Here is a 21,761-nt window from a genome sequence, read left to right as displayed (position 1 = left end):
AATAAGGCTCTGTATAAAAATATTATTCTTTTAATTTACTTTATTATATAATAATATTATAAGAAGCTGTGCATATATGTTATAGAATTTGTGTTTATTATGATTGAATGTGATTTATATGAACTATGGATTATTTCTTTATTTGTATTTCTGAAAGAGAATGTACATATGTAAGTTTAATGTACCCTATGTGAACTATGATATTTTTTATTTAACATAACTGAAAGAGAAAGTAATTTTATGTAATTCTTCTGATTGAATTTGATTGGCTATTGTCATGGAAACGGAGTTAATTTTAGATAGCGCATGCATGGAGCATGAGCTATGGTATTCGAAGGGAGAAGGAGTTGATATGAGCTGAATTGGCTAGAACCGGATTTTGGCAGGAAGAATGAAGGCATTTTACTTGGAAAACGAAAGTAAAGAAGGGAAAGCTTATGGACAGCAAGGAGTGAAGTAAGGGGTGGCAGTAAAGTGAATTTGGAAATGCTATAAATAAATTAAGAAGGGACTGGGAAATTAATAAGCAATTAGGAATATTTCTACGGAATTCTAAAATTACGCTGAATTCCAATTGTTTTGAGGAAGAATAGAGCAAAGCTGAAATTAATGCGTAGAAGAAAATAAGGAATAAGTAGATTACCTGAAACGAGTGTGTCAAGACTTGTGAAGCTCTATGTTTAATATTTCAGTTATATAGTGAAGATTCCTTTTGAATAGTGTTACTTCAAAGTGATAGTTAACTTCAGTTTTATGTGTGCCTATAGTGAATCCAATGTGCAAAGGATGTAACCCGGTAAGAGCAGTCCATTTTTTTATATTTCACCGTGAAGAAATAAGAGTTAGCTCCGCCCGATATATCTTAACATTAACTGTGGCGTTCTACTAAAATTAGCCGAAGTATGGAGCTTTAAAGTGTTTCCCCCTTGAAGTGATAACTGCCTCATAATTGTATTAAGTGTTTGTTGACTAAGAGAGAATTAGAGAATTCTACTTTAAGAATATTTACTGTAAGATTCTGTAACATTGAACTGTGTGAACCATTTTTAATTATTCGGAAGAATGTAAAATTGACAGCTGGATGTCTGATGCCTAATGTTTTATGTTTGTTATGAGTATTTGAACTAAGTTGATTTGCATTATCTTGTTTTCAAAGTTATACTTAATGTACATGTTATGTAACCCTGCATTAAATGTTTTGTTTTATTGATTCCAATTTTGCCTGGTTCTCTTTCATTGCACCGCTCATAAAGTTTATTGGACCTTGCGGAAGCCTTAAATGGTAATATTAACCTCGGCCTGTAGAAAAGTAAGATTGCAAAAGTTAGTCGATGATTGATTCCACTATATTATACAGACTAATCTGAATATAGGGTGGTGCAGGATAATATAAATTTCTCTATATTTAGATCAGTAATCAACCAACAATTAGTTAAGAAAAAACGGATAATTTAAATAAGAATAACGTTCCAACAAGATGCCGGATTCAAAGCCAGGATGTACGATCCAACAATATATATATATATATATATATATATATATATTTTTTTTTTTTGCATTTTTATTTATTTTTACATAATCTGTCTGGAGATCCTGCTCTAGAAACCAAACATGGAATGTTTTCAGGCCCAAAAATAAGTGGGGCTGTGGTCTTGTTACAAACCATGAAATTCATCTTTGGCCAAATGAGAATCACAAACATCCAAGCACATGGCACAGTTAGAACGCACACTGCTTGGAGAATGGATATGCTAACCACTCAACCAACAAGACCTTATTCCTACAACTTGAACTTTGAGGATAGATAGGATCCAATAATTGAAAGGTACTGTTCCTTGTAGACATGCAGACTTGTGACTCCAGTGAGGAACACTGACAAACAAACACCTCATTCCATAGAGGACTGAGCAAAAAGAATATTCAATTATTCCTTCCATTTTTCTCTTAGCTGACAAATATGTGCAAGGAATGTAAGTTTTTTTTGTCAAAAAGAGGGTACTAAAACTTCATTCTGTTGTTACTGGGATAAAGGTTTGTCCCATCCTTTACTCTGGGTCTGTTTGTTTGTCAATGAGGTGTGGTGTTTGTGTGGTGGAATGAGGTGTTTGTTTGTCAGTGTTCCTCACTGGAGTGAGGAACACTGACAAACAAACACCTCATTCCATAGAGGACTGAGCAAAAAGAATATTCAATGACTCCTTCCATTTTTCTCTTAGCTGACAAATATGTGCAAGGAATGTAAGTTTTTTTGTCAAAAAGAGGGTACTAAAACTTCATTCTGTTGTTACTGGGATAAAGGTTTGTCCCATCCTTTACTCTGGGTCTGAATAATTAGTGCATTTTTGGCAGAAGTCCAAAGAGACTTTTTTTTTTCCTGCAGAACATCCAAGGAGTGCATAGTGAAAGAACGCATCAAAGATATTTGACTTCTAGAAATTGATGAAGAAAATACACATGAAACACACTGGGAAAAATAATTCAGTATGCAGCCACAAAACATGTTCACACAATGAGAAGACCAAGGTAATTATGGATTTCACAGTTAACTCCAGATCTGATCAAGAGGAGGATGACGAGGTTATGATATTACAATGCAGAGTCTAAGATGAAGAAGCATAACTACAGGAATGTATGGACTAGTTCATGAGCTTAAAAATACAAGTTTATGTCCAAAGTAAATGTTATCGGGAACATAAATGGAGTAATTCTAATGGAAGAGGAGGAGAAAAGCAAATGGAAAGAGACTTACTGTGAGGAACTATATGGTAGAAAGTTGAAGAAACTTAGGAGAGATCCCTCAAGTGGATTCTGAGTTGGGTAGGTGTACTTATGCATGAAATTAAAAGAGCAATAAGGAAAACCTAATAAGGCTCAGCATGAAGAAAATTCAGGCAAAGATAGTTATACAGTTTTAGTTTGTTTGAGACTTCCAAAGGCCAAGAATAACCTTTTTAAGGAGCCAATGGAGTGTTCTGATCTGTGTATTGGTGGATCACAGAAAGTCTATAGAAAGGTAGGTAGAACGATCTTTTAGTAAGGAGGTAAGTTTACCACTGAAATGTAATTGGTTTAAAACCATAATGGCATTTCCCTTATCTGCTTTCGTTATTACTGTTTTGTTGTTGATTTTAATTTCTTGATCCAGTTTATCTTAAAAAAGAACAACAACAGTCTTCCATTCCTAGACACTGATCACACGCCAGTCTGATGTATCCCTGGCATTCTCCATTTACGGGAACCCCCCCCACCACCACCACATACACACCCAACAATATGGGATTATAAAAAAACCTTATATAACAGGGCAAAATTAATCAGGTCTGATAGCACTACTCTAACTACTGAATTTGACCATATTCTCAGCGCTTTCTTAGCTAATGGCTAGAATCCCCCAAAAAAATATAAAAACTATTAATTATATGAGGAGCCAAAGGCTTAAATTTGGCATGAACTTATTTAAGTTAAGGGATATTACGTCCCATATTTTTTCTTAGCTGAATAAGAAACTCAAAGACTTTCATTCCGAATAGAAACTATATAAAGTTCGGCAATTCCAAGCGTAAGCAAATAACCTGGATAGTGCAGCACCTGACTCATTTGATAGTGCAAGCTGAAGCAACTCATAGTAAGGGTGGAGCAAGCTCCGATCACTATTTTTGGTATTTACCCATAATGTGAACTTAGCTCCTAGGAGCTGTATTACTGTTCTACATTATGAGAGAAGTCACTACCCAGACCGGTTTCAACCTTCATTCAGGTCTCATCAGTGAGTAGGTAGACCTAGTTAATACTAAGTTTGTAGCGAACAGAACTTACACCGCTTCTATGAGAATTGCCAAGAAGGTGTCCTAATAAATTACTAATTATATGAAGAGCCAAAGGCTTCAATTCGGCGACATGAACCTATTTAAGTTAATCGGAGCAAGCTCCGATTAACTTAAATAAGGATCGGAGCTTGCTCCACCCTTACTATGAGTTGCCTTAGCTTGCACTACCAAATGGGTCAGATGCTGCACTATCCATGTATTTGCTTACGCTTGGAATCGCCGAACTTTATATAGTTTCTATATTTGGCATGAAACTCTTTGAGTTTCTTATTCAGCTAAGAAACAATATGGGATGTAATACCCCTTAACTTAAATAAGTTAATGTCGCCGAATTGAAGCCTTTGGCTCTTCATATAATTAGTAATTTATTAGGACACCTTATTGGCAATTCTCATAGAAGGGATGTAAGTTCTGTTCACCACAAACTTGGTATTAACAAGGTCTACCTACTCGCTGATGAGACCTCAATGAAGGTTGAAACCGGTCTGGGTAGTGACTTCTCTCATAATGTAGAACAGTAATACAGTTCCTAGGAGCTAAGTTCACATTATGGGTAAATACCAAGAATAGTGATATCAGAGCTTGCTCCACCCTTACTATGAGTTGCCTCAGCTTGCACTACCAAATGGGTCAGGTGCTGCACTATCCAGGTATTTGCTTATGCTTGGAATCGCCGAACTTTATATAGTTCGGCGATTCGGCTAAGAAACAATATGGGATGTAATATCCCTTAACTTAAATAAAAACTATAACTGTAATTCCCCTCCTCTCCCCTTTTCAGAGCAGAGATTACTCAAGATCTATCACCATTCCATAAATCTGGGGCACTTAAGAAAAATTGACAAAAATCTAAAGGAAATGCAACCTTAGAACCACATGAAAAATTGGCATTCTTTATCTGTTTCACCAGACACCAACCACATTACCTATACCTACCAAGTTCCCCTTGCAGTTACAAACTCTACTACTATGGCCAAACAGGCAGGACAGCCTGTATCAGAATTTCTTAGCACAAGGACGACATCCAGTTCCACCATTACAGCTACTCAGGACTTTCTGACATTGCTTTGGACATCCACTACAGAATATGCTTGAAGAAGGCCACTCTATTACGCTGCAGCAAACACAAATATGAGGGGCTATTCCTTGAATCTGCTTCAGTCCTTAAAACTTTCCAAACCTCAACAAATTTGGGTGCATGAGTGCAAACACTCATTCTCGGATCTTCGGCCTGCTGGCCAAGACCCAATCTAGCCCACAAAGCCATTTAAGACTCCAGGCATGATCTTTACTTGCCTTTCTTCAGCCTAATTTGCCCAGCATCTGCATGCACATATCACTGTTTTTGTGATCCCTGATGATGGGTAATATAAACATTGTCCAAATATGGGAAGGTATTGTAATTAATATTTTAGTATATGTTGTTATTTCCTGAAAAATAATAGTTACAGAGGATGGGCATTACTTCAGCCACCTTAAGAGCTGAAAGATGACAGTTAAAGCTTCAAGAAAATCTTGGTACAGGGTCATGAACAAGAATTCCTGTAACATATAAAGTCTGGAGTGACCAAATCAGTATCTGCTGCCAGTTAGTGTAATAATAAAACTGATCTTTGACCTCACAAACTATTACGTTAGGGGGGGGGGGGTGCATTCATTCAATCAAATGTTTGCACAGAATAGTTATCATAATACATGCAACTAAAATCTCTTTCTCAATAAATACAACTAAATACATAAATGCAACTTTCAAAGTACCTACTTTTAAACATAATATGCTATTATGTTTAAAACTGTATATATCACATAACAAATGTTAAGTTCAAGTAAGTGAACTCAATGAAAACACATCTGAAATCAGTTAAAACATACATAATTCTGATTCTAAAGCTGTCACAAACCCTTAACATATCTCTCATATTTGTGTTAAGAAAAATTATGCTTATGCTATGCTATACTATAGAAAAATAACCAAAAAAAAAAAAAAAATCTATAATACCTTGTAGGTGATCTTCCTGTAAGGCACAGTTTTGGAATTGGAAGCGTCTCTGTAACAACAGGCCTACAAGTTCTTAATGTAAACATTCCTCTGTTAAACAAAATCAAAATTTAAACAAAACTGTCAGAATTTACCGAACAATATAACAATTAAGGGCATATTTATATTTAGTTTTGCACTCAGCTTTAAACTAATTATATAATTTTAAAAAAGTGAAATATCGTAAACGTTTAAATAGTAACTGTATATGATAGCCTAGTAACTTGGGTTACCTTTAACACCCCAACCGGCCATGACGTCTATAGACGTCCAGCAAAACCTGGATATGATTCTGTAACACCTATTGAATAACATGGATAAGAAGTGCAACTTAGTTTCACTATTTCATCCACCACGGCCGGTAGACAGGTTAATCAACAATCTGTGAAAAAGATTACAGTACATAATTATGCCAACTCATATAATTATTCCATATCCAATAGTACCTAGGTACCAGTGCAATGAAATCAAGTTCACAGGTTGCAAAATTTGGAAGGATAAGATTGGGGTTATTTCAAATGACAGATGAATCAACTAAGTCTGTGAAGCCAGTGTACTATTATCTCTTTCATCTGAGCATGTTCTAACTAATTTGCTTATTTTTCAAGATGAAAAGCCGAACTCTCCAAGATGGAAAACTTGTCACACCCACTGAAACACCATCAACAGAAAAATTCTATTTTGTCCAGTCTTCAACTGCTCGCTGGCAAAATCTACTCATACAGGTGAGTGTGCATTTGTCATGCCATATATATACGTGTGTGTGTGTGTGTGTGTGTGTGTGTGTGTGTGTGTGTGTGTGTGTGTGTGTGTGTGTGTGTGTGTGTGTGTGTGTGTGTGTGTGTGTGTGTGTGTGTGTGTGTGTGTGTGTACACACACATTAGTTTTCTTTAATGTTACAATTTCAATTTGCAATTTTTGTTTATTCTCAATAATTTTTTAGATATATACAAGGGTGGTCTGCAAGGTTCTTGGCCTAACAACAAAAAAATGAATCTATAATTTCAAAATACATTCCTTCCAGCAATGCTTCAGCACCATTATCCAGTGCCTGTAGTGGTTCTCAGTAAGATCTGCAAAATACCCCTCTACAGCTGCAATCACCTCTTGATTCGAAGAAAAACGCTTACCTGTGAGGAAGAGTTTTAGTTTTGGGAAGAGATAGAAGTCAAATCGAGCAAAATCTGGTGGAGAATAGGGTGGATGTTCCAACAATTCATAGTGCAGATCCCTTAATTTTACCATTGCCAAAACACCTTTGTATGCAGGTGCATTGTCCTGATGAAAGATAATTTATTTCTTCTGCAAACCGGGTCTTTTCTCACTAATTTTTTCATCTAGTCTGGTTAAAAGATCGGAATAATATTCCCCGGTTATTGTTTTACCCTTTTCAAGATAATTGATAAACAAAATGCCTTTAGCATCTCAACACCAATGCCATGACCTTTCCTGCTGATGGAACCGACTTTATTCTTTGGGGCTGAACAACTGGCTTCTGTCCATTGTTTTGACTGCAGTTTGGATTCTGGTGTGTAATGGTGAATCCAAATCTCATCCATAGTAATAAATCGATGCACAACATCAGTTTTATTCTTGTTAACATAATCTAAGCACTGTTCAGAGATTTTCATGCAAGCGCATTTTTAATCTACTGTGAGCAAGCATGGCACTCATCTTGCGCAAAGCTTTTTCGTTTACAATTCTTAATGCAAAATATATCCTACAAATTCTTTTGAAATGCCTATAGTCTCAGCAATTTCATGTGCTTTGACTCACCAGTCATCCAATACCAAATCATGCACTTGCTCAATGATTTCTGGTGTTGTTACACTTTTTGGGCATCCTTCACGTGGATCATCTTCAAGGCTGGTATGGCTATGTTTAAACTATTCAGTCCATTTCTTAATTGTCAAAAATGAAGGAGAAGAGTGCCCATAAACTCTTATGAACTTCAAATGAATTTCTTTTGGCGTTAAACCTTCTTTTACAAAGAATTTTGTAACTGTACGATACTCAATTTTATCCATTTCAATTGATACAGACAACACTTTTGCTTCAGACAGCTGTATAAAACAAACTACTTGATAGAATGACTTGCAATTTCACATGGATGCACCAACTTCGGGAAAAAAAAAAAAAATCTTGCCAATATTGTTCCAGTCCATGGTCAAGGGAAAGAACTTTTCAGACCACTCTCAATTTCCATTCCTGAATGGCAATATGTATCTGAAATGCCATTTACCTGAAATCATCATCGTCAATTTCTTGACATTATCTAGGGTGTACAAAATACTATGATAGTTCTACATGATTATATTTGTATTTTTCTAATCTCCTATCAACAATTTTTCTCCAAATTAGTCTATCACTTGTCAGATCAAATGTTGAATTGTGAATTTCTGTCTTTGACATCACTTCTGACTACATCAATCCCCCTAAATTGTGTCATCCTCTGGGTTGTTTTCATGCCCTCATGGAAAACACTTGTTTTGCAAATTGTTCTTCTTCCATTCTGTCACTTTACACTTTAGATTATTTCTACTCATTCCTGAATATCGTTCCATATTCCTGACGCCTAACTATATCATGTTCCTTTCTTCCTAACATCCTCATTTTTTAAGATGATTCTGCCAATGAAGCCACTTATTCTGTTTTTCTCTCTCTCTGTCCTGATTTTTCTCAGAATTCTTATATCTTCGGTCTCTAATTTTTGATCAACTGCTTTATTTCTAAATCAAATCTCACACCAATAGGTAAAAACCAGTTTGAACAGCATCTTGTATAATTTCTCTTTCATTTCACATAAATTTATTCAATTCGTTCCATGCCAGCTTTGCTTATTCTTGTTTAATTCCACATTTAGTTTGCTATCTTCACTAAAAATTGTGCCTAAATAGCTGAAATATTTTACCTGTTCTATAGGTTTCTCCATTGAAAATGCAGTACCAGCTTTATGTTCCTGCCTATTTTCATAGTTCCGATCTTTTTATGGCTGATTTTCATACAACAAAATTTGTTGCAGCTGTTATTCAGTTTAATTAAAGAATCCTGGAGACTTGCATTGGATTTATTTAGGTACACATTACTGCATAAAGTTTATTATATATTGATTCTTATGTTAGGTTTAATACCACTTTCTTTCATACCGTGAACCATATAGATAACGAATAACAATGTAGACACTGTGCACCATTATCTCATGATTTTAACCATTTATTAAACCATTTTCCTGTACCTCTTTCGATTGTAAGTGGTGACTTACAACTTAAATATAGACTATGTATTGTCCTGTATAATATTACATTTACACATATAACAAAGGCAACTTGTTATATGAATTTTCTAGATCTACACAACTTAAGTACAGATGCTCATCGTGTTTCCATGATTTCTGAACTTCATTTTGTAAAGTGAAAATCTCATCTTGACAACTCATATTTTGCCTTTACCCAACTTGTTCTTCTCCGAGTTTTTTTCCACAATTTTTCTTCCCTTCTTGAAAAGTATGATTATGTAAATTTTATCTGGAAGAATCAGTAGAAAAATGCTTCTGTGATTTTCACATTCAGTTTTATTTCCCTTTCTTACATATGGGTACTATGAGAGCTCTACTTCAATCATGCAGAATTCAATCTTCTGGCCATGCCTTCTGAATTATACATTATAGCCACCATTGGAAGTTTTATACCTCCGACCTGAGTATTTATGGTCAAATATTGTAGGGATGTGCAAAAGCAGGATTTGGTTGAAGCATATGCTGAATTAAATTTTATGAATAAATGTCTTCATAAAAAAATAAACATTAAAAATTGATAAACATTTTCAATAAGTATGTTCCCCCCCCCCCCACAAAAAAAACAAAAAACATTTCTTTATAAAATTAAATTAACTATGCTCCAGACAACCCGTGTGGGGATACCTGTAACCCCCCATCCAGCGTGTCCCCTGGTGGCAGATTGGGGAATGCGCATCATAGTTTACTATGAAGGGTAGGAGGGAAATAAAATACCTCCCACAGACCAACAGGATAGCACTTCCCTCATAGGCCGGTCTGGGGGCCTCGAAGGTGGCAGCCACACCACCAGACTCGGGTGCTGAAGGCTAATCCCCTGCATACCTTAAAATTTCACCCATTAAAAGAAATAACAAAGAGATAGCCGAACTGCCTAAATGGTTAACAACAAAGTGAGGAAAAAGGTACATGAGATACGGAACATGGAACGTTAAAAGTCTACATGGAAAAGAAAACGAATTAATAGATGAATTTAAAAAATCAAGATTGGATCTGCTAGCAGTCACAGAAACAAAAAAGAAAGGTCAAGGTTGCCAGAAAATGAAAGATGGGTATATACTTTTCTATTCAGGGGTAAACCCAAGAGAATGAGGAAAACAAGGGGGTAGCTCGCATAATTAAACCAGATCTCAAAGAATATATTACTAAATGGCAACTAATAAACGAAAGGTTGTTGACAATCACTATAGATTTTAAATCAGACAACCAAATCTTCACTGTAATTGTTGCATATGGCCCAAACGATAATGCTAATAAAGAAATTAAAGATGAATTCTTCGAACTCTTACAAAAAAACAATTGAAGAAGTTCAAGGGCATCTCATACTACTAGGAGACCTTAATGGCCAGGTAGGGAATCAAGTAGATGAAGAAAGGAAACAAGTGTTGGGAACACAAGGAGAAATAACCCGGAATAATAATGGAGAAAGAATAATAAATCTTTGCCTTACAAATAATTTAGTAATAGTGAATACTATGTTCAAGCATAAAGAAATCCATAAGTTTACCAGGGAAGAGCCCAATAGAAACGAAAAATCTATAATCGACTATGCCATCATGAGCAGATTGTACTACTGGAAGTATACAAAAAATGCATGTCTACAGAGGTCATGAAATAGGCAGTGACCACTACTTATTAGTATTGGAAACAATCCATAAAATAAAAGTTGAAAAATGTAGAAAAAGTAGCAAGGAAATAAATGTTAAGATAAAGAACTACAAACTGAAGAAAGAAGAAACAGCCAGAAGTAGAAAAAGAGATATATGAAGACCAAGATATATGAAGACTATGGTACATGTTCAAAACACTTTTTCTAGAAACAAGCAAAGAAATTTGTGGTGTATCATTAAATAATAAACAGACGAAACATAAAACACCCTGGTGGACTGAAGAAATTAAAAAGAAAAAGCAATTATGGAAGAGATATATAACATCAAAGCTGCAGGTTGATAGAGAACTATACAACAACCAAAGAAATAAAGTTAAAGCCTTAGTGAAAGAAGAGAAAAGAAAATGCTGGGAAGACTTCGGACATACTATAGAACAAAATTTTAAAGGAAACCAAAAACTCTTCTATAATGTTTTAAGAAGAATGAGGTCAGAGAAAGAATGCCCCATAAAGTTTATCAAAAATAAGGATGGAAAGTTACTCACAAATTCCAAAGACATCATGGAAAGATGGAAACAGTACTTTCAAGAATTATTGCAAGATGCAAGACATGGAAAAAATAGAACCCTAAGGGCAAGACACACAAACAAAATAGAAGATCAGAGTGAAGAAATTCGTGCAAATGAACTGTTAGCAGCAATAAATAAAATAAAACTGGGCAAATCAGCAGGCCATGACCAAATAACATCAGAAATGGTAAAGAATTTAGGAACGAAAGCCATAAAATTTCTATTACACCTATTCAATATTGTATGGAAAAAGAAGATTATTCCCAAAGACTGGGAAGTAGTTATAATAATCCCTATATTTAAGAAAGGAGACAACCACAAATGTGAAAACCATAGAGGAATTTCGCTTTTAAGCATTCCAGGAAAATTATATGCCATATTTTAGAAGCAAGGCTTAGGAATCAAATAGAGGATACACTGGATGAAATGCAATATGGAAATGCAATAAGTGAGATAGTGTATTGGTCGATTTCATGGATCCATCCATATTTTATAGCCAAATGTAGAAAAAAACTTAAAACTTATAAAAATTTACTGGAGAGTTTCTATGGACATAACCTCATAGGATATCTGCTATATAGAGATATCTGATTATCTTACATTAATTTTTTTAATGTAAAATAATCGAAGCTCAGAGCATTTTTATTAAAAAAAATCTGCTGTTATCATGCCACTGACAACACTAAAAATAGTCTGTTAGTCTATGTTCAAAATATGTCAAACTTTTATTATTTTATATAAAATAATTAATTTTATATTACATACATATATAATTTTATATAAATATAAAATTATATGTGTGTCTAATAGCAACTTTCAGTATGTCAAGAACTTTGAAAATTAAAATGAAAGAAATACTGAGAAGTCATTAATGAGTCTCGGATCGTTTATACTATAATAGATAGTTACTAAGTGAAATATTAATCATCATGCCTATAAAGGAATTTAACTCCGGTTACTATTTTGTGAAGTGCAGAGCTTTTTTTTTTAAGTAATTGTAAATATTCTGAAAAAAAATTAAGAAAATTAACTTACCTTCCAACTGGAAGGGCCATAGTTCGAATACAGAGTGTATATAAATGCCTTTCCTGTTCTTCAATAAATTCATGATCGCTACATCAAAGATTTATCATAATAACTAAAAATTAATTTTGAGAGAACTGATACTAAAATGTAAAGCATACACACAGAGAAAGAGAGAGAGAGAGAGCAAGTAATTATAAACACCATTTACAGTGTAATCTATGCACATTATTTGTTCATTCAAAGCTACAAGTAGAATAAATAACAATGTATGTAAAAAAAATTCAGAAGTTAAAAAATAGCACACTGCAACTATAACACCTGAAATATAAAAACACATCCCAACACAACAGAGTTCAAGATTGATACTTTCAACATAAGAAGCATCAATGGAAAAGAAATGGAAATCGCAGAAGAAATGGATAAGTACATGATTGAGAACAGACATGACTGAAACAAAGAAGACAAAATCAGAAGGGATCTTTTTAAGCGACATATGCAAAATGTTATATTTAGGCAATAATAATCAGAGAAAAGAGCAAGTAGCTATAGTATTCAAAACTAAATATGAGGATAATCTTCTTGAATTCCAGACAATATCAAATAGACTGATGTCGGCAAATATCAGAATGAGAAACCGTACAATGATACTTATGGTCCCACAGGAGATTTTACCAAGAAAGAAATGGAGGAATTTTTTGAGGCATTAGAGAAGGCAGCTGATAAAATGTAAAAGTAAAAGTTGGCCCTTGTTGAAGATCTAAACAGCAGAGTAGGAAATGACTACCAGACATATAGAAATGTTTCAGAAAATTTCAAGAAAGGAGCAAAGCTAATAATAATGATAAATGCCTGCTGGATTTCTGTTCAGAACATGGATTACTAACACTGCATTCCAACATAAAATTGCATACAAATTCACATGGAGAGAAGATGCAAGAAATAAGAAAAGTTTCATTGACTATGTTATAGTTGACCAAAGACTAGAGACCGCAGATATGAGAGTCCTGAGAAAGATTAGAGGCATGAACAGATGGCATCAATGGCAATATCATATTAAAAATGAGGATATTAGGAAAGAACTCGACATTGTCAGCGTCCAGGAATGCGTTAGCAGAGCTAATCTCAGATGGTATGGTCACTTAAATAGAATGGGAGAGGAAAGATTAGCAAAACAAGTGTTCTCTGCCAGGTTGGCAGCAAAACGACCCAGAGGAAGACCAAGATATAGATGGATTGATATGGTACAAAGTGCCTTAGACGATAGAAATATAAGATCTGATAATGTTGGAGTCTTGACAAGTAACAGACTGATTTGGAGGAAAATTGTAGATAGGAAGTTAGTAATGATGTAATTTTTTCATGTAGTACTGTCATATCCTGTACACCCCTTGAGGGTACATGGCAGGAATTTGATGATGATGATGATGATGTTATAGTTGATAGTGATGTTTTCCCAATAGTTCAGGACACAAGAATATACAGAGAATTTGAAACAGGAAGTGAACACTATTCAGTTTTGAGCAGGATAAAATTGAATTTCATATTGAAAAGAAGAGTATGCAAGAAAGTTTTAAAATGAATCAAGGTTGAGCAGCTTTCAAAGGTGAACTGTAGACTCAAATACACAAACATCATTGAACAAAAAATGAAAGAATTTGAAAACAAGAACCAAACCTTGGAGATTGAAGGGCAAATCCTGAAGAAAACACCAATTGATTCAGCCAGAGAGGCATGTAGTGGGGTTGTCTGTAGGGACAGAAAAATCAGAACTCAAGAAGTTAAAGAAAGAAGTATATCAAAAGTTCCTGGCAAGCAAAGCACTGTATAAAACTAGCTACACAAAAGTCATGAGAAAACATTGGTAAGTACATAGCAAATAAATATCAGGAGGCTATTGAAAAGCTTAGAAATGGAGGAAAGAGTACTGTAAAAAGAATCAGAGATGATAAAGGTGACATGAAAACTGAAGATAAAGATATTCTAGATGTCTGGAGTAATTACTTTGAAAGAGTGGTAAATGAAACAAGCAGTATCAGCATGATAGTAGAAAACTCCAAACAGGAATGCAGTCAAGAATACATATGAATACTTGAAGTAGAAAAAGTCATCAAAAACCTAAAATGTGGAAAGGCAGTTGGAGTAGATGAAATTCTGCCAGAAATGCTAAATGGTATAAAAGGTTTACAGTGGCTGCATTGCATAATTCAAAAGGCTTGATCAAAGGGTAGAATTCCAGATAATTGGAACAGAGCTCTCATAGAAACAATCAATAAAAAGGAAATTAAAATTCAATGTGAGAATTACAAAGTTATTTCCCTAATGGGTGTTTCTGGTAAGATTTATGCAAGTATACTTAAGAAACAGCTAAGAAAAATTGTGGAAAGTAAGCTTGGTGAAGAACAAACTGGATTCAGGGAAAATAGAGGTTCTCAGGAACAGATTTTCACATTTTCAGTTTAAGACAAATAGTTGAGAAATCTTAGGAATATAACAAGGATTTGTATTTAAGATTTGGTGATATGGAAAAGGCATATGACAAGGTGGCAAGAGGAAAGATCTTCAAAATGCTACAGTTATATGGTGTAAACAGGACATCGTATCAAGCATCAATATAGTCTCTATTTAGGCAGTAAATAGTTGAAGGAGGTAGAGGAAGATGGTTTGAGGTAAAATCAGGTGTGCGACGTTATCTTCGCTGTTGTTCATTATCTATATGGATAACATTATGAAGGAAAGTCGTGTTAAATCTGCTATCAAAATTGGTGATGTTAATCTTTAACTCTTTATTTTATGCATATGATGTTATACTCCCGAATAAATCTACTACAAGCCTGCAAGATTCACTGACTAAATTGAATAACTGTTGAAATAAATTTGGTATGAAAATCAGCGATAAAAAGACAAATACAATGAAAATAGGCAAAAATATTGAAGGCATCAACTGTATCCTCAATGGGGCACCTATAGATCAAGTACAACATTTCGCTATTTAGGCATAATTTTTAGTGAATATAGTAAATTAAATATTGAAATTGACAACAGAATTAGTAATGCTAAAATGGTAGGATGTTAGCTGAATAAATTTATAGAAATAAAGAAATTAGTCAAAACACTAAATTAACTGTGTACAAGACAGTGTTAAAACCAATTTTAACTTATGGATCTCAGAGCTGGATTAGAAATAAAACCCTTTATCAGAAACAGGAGTCCTCTGGTATGAAAGTTGTGTGTGGAGTGAACAGGTGCATCAATGGCAGTATCACATTAAAAATGAAGATATTAGAAAAGAACTGGCTACTGTTAGCATTCAGGAATGTGTTAGTAGAGCTAATCATAAGTGTTATGGTCAGTGAAACAGAATGGGAAAGGAAAGATTAGCAAAACAAGTGTTCTTTGCCAGATTGGCAGGGAAAAGACATAGAGAAAGTCCAAGACATAGATGGATTGATAAAGTAAAAAGTGCCATAAAAGACAGAAATATAAGAACTGATAATACTGGAATCTTGACAGACAACAGATTAATTTGGAGGAAAATTGTTGATCGGAAGTTAGAAATGGTGCAAGTTTTTCATGTTGCACTATCATAATTATTCTCTACACCTTTAGGGTACCTATCAGGAATTTGATGATGAAGAACAGCTTGTCAAATTTCTCTGATTGGTTTTAGTAGCTTCTAATATAGAGATGGCTTTGCTGGAAGTAAGTCTGTCTACAGTCAGTTCATAATGGCAGGAATCATGATTGCTCCGAACAGAGACCATGTGCAAATGTTTGATTTGAATTACCGTATATTTTCACGTATAATGCGCACTAGAAATTTCGTTTGGAAACTAGCCCTAAGATGCCATGTCCACATATAATGCGATTTGTTAATCTTGTTCCATAACATTATAAATAATAATACAAATTAACGAAAGAAATATTTATTTCAAAACAAAATGTCAAAATCCTTTAAATTCTTCATCTTATGAGTCATCAAACATTTGATTTATAAATTCATCTGTAGGCATTGCATCATCAGTGTAGCAGTTGTCGTCATCGTCACCATGCTCTCCATTTTGTTGTGTGTCATCCTCGCTTTCGTATATGACGTCATCTTCAGATCCATGCATTAAATAACTTAATCCACATTTAAGAAATGAGCGTTGAATCCATTTCAGATGGTATCGAATCCCATACGTCTTTAACCCAGCTGGTGACTAGGGTGATCTCAGACTTCTGAAAATTCCTACCCTTTGTCACCTTCACCAAACCAGATGACATCCATTCTCTCCATTTTTCATGAAAGTGGTCTTCATCATCATCATCAAATTCCTGCCATGTACCCACAAGGAGGTGTACAGGATATGATAGTACTACATGAAAAATTTACATCATTACTAACTTCCTATCTACAATTTTCCTCCAAATCAGTCTGTTACTTGTCAAGACTCCAACATTATCAGAGCTTATATTTCTATCGTCTAAGGCACTTTGTACCATATCAATCCACCTATATCTTGGTCTTCCTCTGGATCGTTTTCCTGCCAACCCGGCAGAGAACACTTGTTTTGCTAATCTTTCCTCACCCATTCTGTTTAAGTGACCATACCACCTGAGATTAGCTCTGCTAACGCATTCCTGGATGCTGACAATGTCAAGTTCTTTCCTAATATCCTCGTTTTTAATATGATATTGCCATTGATGCCATCTGTTCATGCCTATAATCTTTCTCAGGACTCTCATATCTGTGGTCTCTAGTCTTTGGTCAAGTGTTTTACTTCTGACCCAGCTCTCAGATCAATAAGTTAAAACTGGTTTGAACACTGTCTTGTACACAGCTAATTTAGTGTTCCGACTGATTTCTCTCTTATTCCATATGAATTTATTCAATTGACTTCCTACCATACCAGCTTTGTTGATTCTGTTGTCTATTTCCATATTTAATTGACCATCTTCAGTAAAAATCATGCCTAAGTAGCTGAAATGTTTTACTTATTCCACAGGTTCTCCATTCACAACACAGTTGACATTTTCAATGATTCTGCCTATTTTCATTGTCTTTGTCTTTTTATTGCTGACCTTCATACCATATCTATTACAACAGTTATTCAATTTAGTCAGAGAATCTTGCAGACTTGTAGCGGATATTTAGAACTCTAACATCGTCCACATAAAGCAAAGGGCTGACATTAACATCTCCAATTTTGATATCACGTTTAATACCACTTTCCTTCATAATGTGATCCATATAGATAATGAATAACAGAGTGGATAATGTACATCCTTGTCTCACACCAGATTTAACATTAAACCATCTTCCTGTAATTCCTTCAATTCTAACTGCTGACTTACAACTCAAATAAAGACTAAGTATTGCTTGATATAATGCCCCACTGACACCATATAACTGCAGCATATTGAATAGCTTCTCTCATGGCACCTTGTCATATGCCTTTTCCAAATCGACAAAACTTAAATACAGATCTTTGTAATATTCCCATGCTTTCTTGACTATTTGTCGTAAAGTGAAGATCTGATCCTGGCAGCCTCTATTTGGCCTGAATCCAGCTTGTTCTTCACCAAACTTTTCTTCCACAATTCTTCTCAACCGTTTCTCAAGTATACTTGCATAGATCTTCCCAGGAACACTCAGTAGGGAAATACCTCTGTAATTCTCACATTCAGTTTTATTTCCCTTTTTATATATGGGTACTATGAGAGCTCTACTCCAATCATCAGGAATTCGTCCCTCTGTCCAGGCTTTCTGAACTATGCAGTGCAGCCACTGTAAGACTCTTATACCACCATACTTCAGCATTTCTGGTCGAATATCATCTACTCCTGCTGCCTTTCCACATTTCAAGCCTTTGGTGGCTTTTTTTAATTCAAGTATGGATATATATTCCTAACTGCATGCCTGGTCAGTGTTTTTTACCACTGTGCTGTCATTACTGCTTGTTTCATTTAGCAATTTTTTGAACTAATTACTCCATACTTCAAGGATACCTTTTTCTCCTGTTTTCATGTCACCTTTATCATCTCTAACTCCTTTTACAGCACTCTTTCCTCCATTCCTAAGCTTCTTCAACAACCTCCAGAATATTTTGCCACCTTCTTGATATTTATTTTCTATATTCTTGCCAAAGTCCTCCCATGACTTTTGTTTAGCTAGTTTTACACACTGTTTAGCTTTCTTACATTTGTCTCTGTATTCTGTAAGAGTAAAAGCTGACTTATTTGCCAGGAACTTTGATATGCTTTCTTCTTTTCCTTCACTGCCTCTTTAACTTCCTGTGTCCACCAGGGAGTTCTGATTTTTTTATCCTTGCACACAACCTCACCACATGCCTCTCTGGCAGAATCAATCAATGTTTCCTTCAGAGTTTGCCACTAAATCTCCAAGGTTTGATTCCTGTTCTCAAACTCTTTCATTTTTTCTTCAATAATCTTTGTGTATTTTAGTCTACAGTTCACATCTGAGAGCTGCTCAACTTTTATTTGCTTTAAAACTTTCTTACGTGTTATTCGTTTCAATATGAAATTCAATTTTATCTTGCTCAAGACTAGATAGTGATCACTTCCAATTTCAAATCCTCTGTACACTCTGGTGTCCTGCACCAGGGAGAAAACATCACTATCAACAATAACATAGTCAATGAGACTTTTCTTATTCCTAGCCTCTTCTCTCCATGTGAATTTGTGCACATTTTTATGTTGGAACATGGTGTTAGTAATAACCAGTCCATGTCCTGAGCAGAAATCCAACAGATATTTGCCATTATTATTAGCTTTGCTCTTTTCTCCAAATTTTCCCAAAATATTTTAGTATGTCTCACAATCATTTCCCACTCTGCTCTTTAGATCCCCAACAAGGACTAACTTTTCCTTTTTCATTGTGTCAGTTGCATTTTCTAAAGCATCAAAAAATTCCTCCACTTCTACCTTAGTAGAACCTTCTGTGGGACCACAGACACACATGTCTCATTGTCCAGTTCCCCATTCTCATATTTGCCCACATTACTCTACTTGAGACTGACTGCCATTCAAGAAGATTAGCCTTTATTTTGTGTTGAATACTATGGCAACTCCTTCTTTTCCTTGATTGTCATTGCCTGAATATAACATTTTGTATTTATTGCTCAGAAATATCTCACCAGTTTTGGTTCTTTTTTGTTTCAGTCACCCCTATTATGTCAATCTGGTACTTATCTAATTCCTCAGCTAGCTCCATTTCTTTGCCATTCAAGCTTCTAATGTTGATAGTACCGATCTTTAACTCTTGTGATGTTGAGTCGGGATGCATTTTAGGATTTGTTCCAGTAGCTGACTTTTCACTGTTTGCCCTGGTTCCCTGGCAAAAACAATGGTGGTCTTGTTTAACTGGGCGATGCCCCAGCTGGTATGAAAATCTGTCATGTTGTACCATCATTTGAAATTTTGGTTTAACCAATAAGAATACAATTTGGTGGGCTAAATCCCAAATTGCCAGCCTATCCTCGTTCGTTCAGTATCCAAGTAGGTACCCAACAGGGTGCACCACGAGAAAGTTTGGACATTAGGTCAGAAGCTCTGGTCGGTTCTCCGCATTCCTTTAAAGGCTATGTGGAGGTCTCCTCTCAGTTATACAGCTTTGACCCTTAAGCCCCCCCCCCACATAAGTGGTCTTGAAACGGCTTAATCAAGCGGCTGCAAAACAGAAGTTAGACCATCCGGTATGACTGCTAGGTCTGTACATAGCTCACGTGCTTTCGCTTTGCTTGCCTCCGTTAAATGCGCCTGCAACATATCCCAGACTAGCATGCTTTGTTGACGTAACAAGCTGCCTGGATGTATGTTCAAGCAGCTTGTTATGTCATATATATACTTGATCTTATATACATACTTGATATATATACTTCATCCATCCAGCCTTTCTGATTGGCGCAAACAATGACACCTCGTGGAAATTTCATATGCTTCGGAATTGTCTTCCTTTTAAATATCACTGTCGGCTTTAATTTGGTTCCGTCTGCCATGCATGCTAGAACGACAGTAAAATGCGTTTTTTCATGTCCCGTTGTTTTTATGAAGACATCCTTTTCATCAACTGAGTTTACTGTTCGATTCCAAGGCATATCAAAGTACATGGGCGTCTCATCCATATTGCCAATTTGGGAAAGTTTATATCCATGACACTTCCGTAATTTTATGATAAATTCAAGGAAGGACTGAACTTTTTCTTCAAGCTGCTTTGGTAACTTCTGCACAATTTTTGTTCGGTGTCATAATGTTAATGCTTTGCGTTCCGTAAATCTGTTGCACCACCCAGGCAAAGCAAGAAAAGATGAAATACCTGGTGTGTCCTTGAATTTACCATTCTTGAGTTGTAGAGCTTGAAAATGAATTGCATTTCTTGTTACTATAATGCCATCTTGTCACTGTGTCAAAATCCGTTCATTTAGCTCTTCTTTGAGTTCTGGAAAGGATGCTACATCTCCACTACGGGCACGTTTCGTTTTGGGGATTTTTTCAAGACTGTCTTTTTGCTTACGCCAAAGTCTAATATTACTCTCTGCTACACCAAATTCTCTCATAACAACACTGTTATTATGTTCTTCTGAAAATTGCACGACACACAATTTAAATCGTGCTTCAAAAGATGAACGTTTACATTTCTGTTGGCTCATTTTCAGGCTAGGTTTGTTTAACGAATAATATTTAAAATGAACTATGGTTAAACCGATATAACTGTGCTAATATCCTGCCAAGGGGGAGGATATTACATTACTGGTTTTATGCGTAGATACGATGCACGCTCGGTCGCCAAATGCGAGTGGGTCAAGTAGATTTGGTTGCATAGGCATTAGGTAGAAAATATTGTGTGTGCAAGTCTAATAAGATGTTACATTTTTTAAGATCCGCATATAATGCGAACCCCTAACTTTAGACCATAAATTTTTCGCATTATACGCAATAATATAAGGTAACTAATCTGGTGAGTGAAATGCGTTGTCTAAAGTAGTTTTATTAGTTTTAGTTTCTATATTTAGTTTCTGTAGATTATGGACGTATTCTTAGTACGGAATAATATGTTCTTCATCTATAAACAAAATAATTCATCATAAAATATTAATACCAAGTCGGTTTCCATCCAGTTTGTTTGCATACTTAATGCATTCCTTATCTCACCAAACAACAAATATCTTCCTCTATCTTATCCTAGAGTTTACACAATCCCCTGCTCTTGTGGCTTATGGACAAACTGGTCAATCTACACAAATTTGTCTTGAAGAACATCAAAAACACATTTCTCTTAAAGAACCCAACAAATCCAGTTTAGCAAGCCAAGCTTTATCTATAAAACACAGGATTCAGTGGAACTTAACCAAAATGTTACACAAAAGTTACTTTCTTCTAGAAAGACTCTACAAAGAAAGCT

General features: G+C 35.2%; 1 protein-coding gene across 4 annotated transcripts in view; it reads right to left on the bottom strand.

Moving 5' to 3' along the window:
- Positions 1–21,761, bottom strand: part of shtd (anaphase promoting complex subunit 1) — an 844,012-nt gene that overhangs the window by 410,249 nt on the left and 412,002 nt on the right. For all 4 annotated transcript variants that reach the window (XM_090401046.1, XM_090401047.1, XM_090401049.1 and 1 more), the window contains 2 exons: positions 12,371–12,448; positions 5,827–5,916 (listed from right to left, as the gene is read on the bottom strand). In XM_090401046.1, coding sequence (XP_090257172.1) covers positions 5,827–5,916; positions 12,371–12,448 — 168 coding nt within the window. The remainder of the gene's footprint in view (positions 1–5,826; positions 5,917–12,370; positions 12,449–21,761) is intronic.

Source organism: Typopeltis vanoorti, chromosome 11 (assembly GCF_054136105.1).
Source record: "Typopeltis vanoorti isolate ZY-2024b chromosome 11, IOZ_Tvanoo_1.0, whole genome shotgun sequence".
Taxonomy (NCBI): Eukaryota; Metazoa; Arthropoda; class Arachnida; order Uropygi; family Thelyphonidae; genus Typopeltis; species Typopeltis vanoorti.
The sequence above is the reverse complement of the archived record's forward strand: the minus strand, read 5'-3'. Positions and strand labels throughout refer to the sequence as shown.